This window comes from Anas platyrhynchos, chromosome 11 (genome assembly GCF_047663525.1).
Source record: "Anas platyrhynchos isolate ZD024472 breed Pekin duck chromosome 11, IASCAAS_PekinDuck_T2T, whole genome shotgun sequence".
NCBI lineage: Eukaryota > Metazoa > Chordata > Aves > Anseriformes > Anatidae > Anas > Anas platyrhynchos.
The window spans coordinates 21,235,329-21,241,328 of NC_092597.1; the positions used below are offsets into that span (position 1 = coordinate 21,235,329).

The 6,000-nt window shown below is 48.5% G+C and overlaps 1 protein-coding gene across 3 annotated transcripts in view; it reads right to left on the reverse strand.

The window, feature by feature from the left end:
* Window positions 1-5,770, reverse strand: part of IGF1R (insulin like growth factor 1 receptor) — a 175,824-nt gene extending 170,054 nt beyond the window's left edge. Inside the window, exon 1 of one of the 3 annotated variants that reach the window (XM_038185039.2) lies at window positions 5,557-5,769. In XM_038185039.2, the coding sequence (XP_038040967.1) occupies window positions 5,557-5,650 (94 nt within the window). In that variant the 5' untranslated portion in view covers window positions 5,651-5,769. Of the gene's footprint in view, window positions 1-5,556 lie in introns of all 3 variants that reach the window. The other 2 variants (XM_027466223.3, XM_072043315.1) reach the window with 2 other exon arrangements.
* Window positions 5,771-6,000: the final 230 nt, after the last annotated feature.

Sequence of the window (6,000 nt, forward strand, 5' to 3'; positions counted from 1 at the left end):
AGTAACTCGCGCTTTGCTGGCAGCGTGAAGGAAATGAACTCCTTGCATCACTGGACTTGCCCAAAAAACCACCCTCACCGACTAACTACTTATCACCAAGATCTGCCACAAAAGCACGATGCACACCTAGTTTGTAAACGACTGCATACAGAGCACCAATTTCCTGCTTAAGAATTATTGTTTGTATGATGTACGCATTTTTTTCCCCCAGCCCACAGCACAGATTAAGTTCTTAAAGCTCCACCTGGCTAGCGCTTCTCTTCAGCGTCAATTTTAAATGTGATCCTTTTTTTTTTTTTCCTCCAAATTATTATTAAAATGACCTGGTGTTGCTACAAAAGCACACGCTTGCTGTTCTACCAAAATATTTCAAAGTGGATTTAGAGGAACAATCTTCCTCCCTCACTGGGGGTGAGATCTCGTCTAGCTGGGTAGGTCAAGGAGCACAGTCACCTTGAAAAACCATCTGTAGAGTCACTGAAAGAGAGAAGCCTACTTCTGCTCACACCACCAAGTTCACAAAGAAAGGAAAAAAAGTTGTAGATAACATGCAAGTCTGGATACTTCAAAACAAATTAAATGATATTATATGAAAATTCACGGGTCAGATGCAAATTAAACTGTTAAATACAGTAATAATGTTTTATGTCAATTTTGCTTTTCAGCAAATTTTAAATCATCTTGTCTTTAAAAACACAACAGCCACTTCTTCAGCATACCCTCATTTAATAAGTTAATCGCTGCCTTGAAAGAAATCCTGAAGGAGCTGTGCATACTTGGCATTTGCAAAGGTTAAAACGGAAAACTTTTAATGATAAACGCAAGTTAAACCTTTACAATCCACCACCATGCTGACGCCCGTTTTGCAGGAATGCATCTCCTTAATTAATGGATAAGCCGAACTGCCACAAACTCCGTTAGCAAAAGCTGCAAGCCCTGCACAAAGGCAGCAGAGGCTATTTTTTACTTTGAGGGATCGGTACGGCTCAGTTTGCAGAGCACAGAAATATGTGAATGAACATTGTATGTTGCTAATCACTTGCCTGTCCTCAGACAGTTCTGGACACAAAAAAGACAAATATAGTACTACAGAAATCAGTCCAGATTGTACCTGTCATGACTTGGCTAAGAGGGAAAAAAAAAAAAAAAAAAAAAAAAGACAGGCTGGCTAACAACCACAAATGTGTCTTCATCAACTACTGCTTGGTGAGCTCTGGTTTTGTACAATACAACAATTTTCAAACTATTATTTTTAAAGTGGTTTTCATAAATCATAAACACTAATCCAACTAACCTACACAAAGGAGCTGTCTATACAATTTACAGTGATAGAAAAATTATACGTCAAATATATCAAAATACCAGAACAGTAGTTCTACCTTTCAAACACATCACTGCGCTCCCCAAGCCTTTCGGAGCCTTTTCAGAGGCAGAGCTCTGAGGAGCTCCATCACCTCCTAAGCCCAGAAAGCTTCAAAGCTCAACTTTGCCAGAAAGACGTGAAATGAAGCGAAGCTACCTATCTGCAACAACGCTAATTACGAGAACCTCAAGATAATTAAAAAACACTGCAGTTTGAGTAAAATTAAGCAACATGCGTGATACCTGAGAACTGCAAGTTACCCATTTCTATGTACAGGCACGCATAAAGACTTGAAAACAGCTGCTGCTTCAGGACATCACACATTTCCAAACGTGAAAGCTGTAAATAAACCCCTATTTGAATTTTAGAGGTTTGTTTTTGTTTTGTTTTGTTTTTTTCATTTTCATAAACCAAAGTTCAAAGAACACTTTTCAAGAGCTACCATTGCTTTTCAGTTGCTACCATTGCTACCATTTCAGGGAAACAGTCTTTTTTTTTTTAAGCAATTTAATCATAATGTAAATTATGAACTTTACAACCATCACAGATAACAGTGAGTTAGGCAAGTTGTTTTCTACGCAGGATCACAAAGCCAACACCGGGTTTGCTGTGCATATTACTCCTCTCTGGAGGTTCAGGACCGTCACCAAACTTCTCCAGAACAGCCAATGGCAGCTCACAATTCACACCCACATGAAAATCTCCTCCAACATTTCCTTAGCAAGTGCCAGATTAGCAGAAAACTCGACATGATTTGAAACAACTTTTCCCAAGGTAACGTATACTGGCACAGATTAATTATTTACCAATTAAGACAGATTCAGAAATCGTTACATGGAAATTCCTCACCACTAGATTCGTGCACGCATCTCCAGATGAAGACAACAGGAGTTGTCACTGGAGTTGTGCTTCTCATATACAACGAACTTAGTTTGAAGGAAGAACTGACCAGGGAAAACCTAACCGAAATTAATGCAGTAATTTATCAAATCTGGGCAATTTCCTTACGAAAGCCAACAAATCATGCCTGCTGTTGTGCTGAAGTAAAACTAACAGAGCTGTTCTGCTCTCACATCCCCTTCCATCCCTCGCTTCCAACACACAAGGAGCATCGCGAGGAGCATCGCTCTCCTAGGGCTGGTTCGGCAATGCAACGCGCAATGGCTTCCCCCCTTTCACTTCCAGCCCTCCGCTTCCTCACGTTCTCCAACCCTTTTGCCCGACACAGGCTAAGTCCCTGCCGTTTCCTAACCCGACGGTTTCTGAGTCACACGAGCCTTTGCTCCAGTTCTGGTACCGAAACGCCTGCAGAGCACCGCCTCGAGCAGCACAAGCCAAGCGCCGCCGTCCTGTCCACGGCACTGACAGCTCTCCTCCCGCCGGTGACACCGGTTCCTTTGGTGCTCTGGCATTTCAATTTGGAACCTCAATTGCAGAAGGGCTTAACCAACTCCCATTTACCAGCATTCGCTAACCACTAGGCGTCTGTGAAAACGCTGATGGGAAAGCGAGGTGTGTGCAATGCTGGCACTCGGGAGGTCAGGAGGGCTTTTGCTAAGCAACCCGGGAGAGGGATTGAACATACAACATGAGCTACTGCTTGTTAACATCAGGAGCGTGAAATACAGCCTGGATACGCAAGCAAAAGCTCATGGCTAAGATGAGCAGATCCATCAGGGAACCTACTGGTCTGAAGCACGGTATTACCCAAAACAGCTCACTTTACACGCTTAACCCACGCCCTTCCAGGCATTCCCTTTACACACGTACGCTACGTGGGACAAAAAAAAACAAACCCCATCGTGCTTCAGGTACAAAAGGCAGCAAACTCCAAGCTGCTTCATCCCAGGGGTGGGCTGAAGAGGCGGTCTCCAGCAGCACACCAAATGCCCTGCTCCACCGGCACACGCTGCACCGCGCTGAAGGGCCTTTTTGTTTTTATTTTTGTGCTGTTCTAACAAAAACCTCAGCAAATTCTTAGCGCTTTTTAACAACTGGTTTTGAACCAGCAGCTTACCACCGAGGCTACCTGCCTTTTCAAAAGTTTTCTGTCATTGAACCATGAGCAGATTTTATAGGATTTCGCATTAAAGAGATGGGCTTCCCCCCTCCTGTTGTAACTCCTTTGTATTCCTATTTAGGAATGCCTTGCTTGTTTGACCGAAAATGGAAGTGCCTTTTAGCTATGACACAGTATATATGAAAAACAAATAAAAATTAAGATTAATCTTCCTTCCACTATTGTGGGGAGAGAGAAGAATATGAAGAGATGCAAAACATCTGCTCTGGAGATCATTTTTCCCCCTAACAGCAAAATTCTTTCAGCAATAACTCGTGAAAACAAAGGCTATTAAACTGTAAACTACAAAGACGATCGATTAGAGGCAGTATTCAGCTAAGACAAGTTTTTCAGCATATCTCCCCGTATTTAAATGCCTAGATCAGAAGAAGGAGATATTTCATTTTGGAGGTTCTTAATTGGGTCGTTTTAGCTAAACGGTAACTGCAAACACTTGAGAGGACTGGAAGCTGATATCCCAACCCACCGTTCCTGCCTGACTTTATTGCAAGAGTTGGGCAAACGTGGTTATTTGAAGGTGTTCTGGGCCAGGTAAGAAAACCCTTCTAAGCACACATCCCAGCAGTTTACGGGCACACCAGACCTCCTCCTCCTCTCCTGTTTTCTCCGTGCTACCCGATCCTTTTCAAGCCCTTCCCTGAAGAAGGGCACTAGGGTTTTGTTTTCAAACCCAAACATTAATCTTCCCTCTTGAAAACAGCCCTGGCCAACAAGTTCAACGCGTGGAAGCAGGACTGCAGCTCTCCAGCCCGAGCTGGCCCTGCCACCACAACGTAAAAGCCTAAGCCGGGCCTTAATTTGCAACGAGTTAATTGGCATTCGCTGCCTAATGAAACACAATATTACTCAACACGCGTTACAGGCTCCATCTATGCGCTTCTTGCTCAAACGCTGGGGTTTTTTTAGCCTCCTTGTCAGTGCATCCAAAGAACTTGCTTCTCTTTTCATCCTGAAACTACCACTTTTAGCAAAGCCTCTGCAGCTCCCACATTCCTTCCCTTTACACTTAAAATGGAGAAAATTGATCTCTCCCTTCCATCAACGCCTATCTTTTGTGCGAGCCGGGCACACGAGCACAGCTCGAGGAACACGCCGAAAAACACCCAGCGGAAGAAATTAAAGCATCCAGACGCAGGAAAAGAACCAACCCTGCCTCTGCAGACGGAGAGAGGCGCTGAAGGAGATGGAGCAGCTCTTAAAATGGTTGGGCTCCAGGGCGCGCTTCCCATCTCCCTGCCTGCAGAGAGCCGGGCCAGCAAACCTTGGGGAGGCCAACTCTGTGCGTGGGGAGCCCCCAAAGCCACCACGAGCCCCGCACGGCGGTGCTCACAGCCTCAAGGCCCACAGCACCCCTGTCCCTTCATGCCCCGCAACCTCGGCGGCTTGGGGGAGCAGGGAAACGAAGCGAGGGGGCTACGGGGAACCAGAGCCGCGATGCACGGAGCTGTATAAAAGCAAGGAGCCAAAAAGCAGCCGGGCTGCGACTTTGCAGACCGCCGTAACCCCGCAGCGAGGGGCCAGAGCCCTCCTCAGCAGAGGCACGGCCAGGAATTCTTCCAGGAATTCCTCACCCGCCGCGGCAGGTTACTCTGGCTCTTGACAAAGCTCAAGCTCCTTCCATGTGGGGAAGGCAGGCGCAGCCCTTCCCCGCCCGCCTGTGTTTACTACGCAGCTCGCAGCCTCGCCGGGCCCAGCACCGCGCCGCCGGGGCCGGGTTTGGGGGCAGAATGGGGAGGGGGGGGGATGGCACCGGGGCTCCCCCGGGCCGGGGGCTGCTGCGGCAGGGACCGGAGGGAGAAGCCGAGCCCCGGGTGGGTGGCGGTGCCCGAGGGGTAAGGGCGAAAACGCTGAGGGAAGGCAGCGGGAGCCCCCCGCAGCCGAGCCCCCCCCCCCCCCCCAGCCAGAGCCCCTCACACAACGGCGCGGCCCCTCGCACGCAGCCCCCGGCCCCTCTGCGACGCCTTCACCCCCCCCCAGCCCCTCACACGCCCCCCATAGCCCCTCACACGGCCCCCACAGCCCCCTATATCCCCCCCTACACACACACACCGGTCCCCACACGCCCCCCCCAGCCCCTCACACGCCGCCCCCCCCCCCCCAGCCCCATACTCACTTTCCCCATTTGTCGGCCCCAGACCAAGCGCGGCGAAGGCGAGCAGAAACCCCCAGAAGACGGCGAGGGACCCTCCTCCAGCGCCAGACTTCATTCCTCTTTTTTTAATTGGACAAAATCCCCCTTTCCGAAAATTCTTTTTTTTTTGAAAGAAATAAAAAATGAAAGTCCCAAATTGTTCGCTTCCCACCCCCCCCCACCCCGCCACCCTCAGCCCCCCCCCTCCTCGTTCTCTAAAAATAACGAAGGAGCCAAAAGGGGGGCGAGCAGCGGGGCAGGATAAATAAATCCACGTTGCCTCGAGAAATGGAAAACAAACGAGGCAAAAAAAATAATAATAATGAAATAAAAAAACGAGAAGCGAGGAGCCCCTCTCGGTGCGGAGGGCGGCGAGGTCCCGGGGTGGTGTTGATCTTCCGGAGGCTCCGCGGGGCGCTGAGGGCG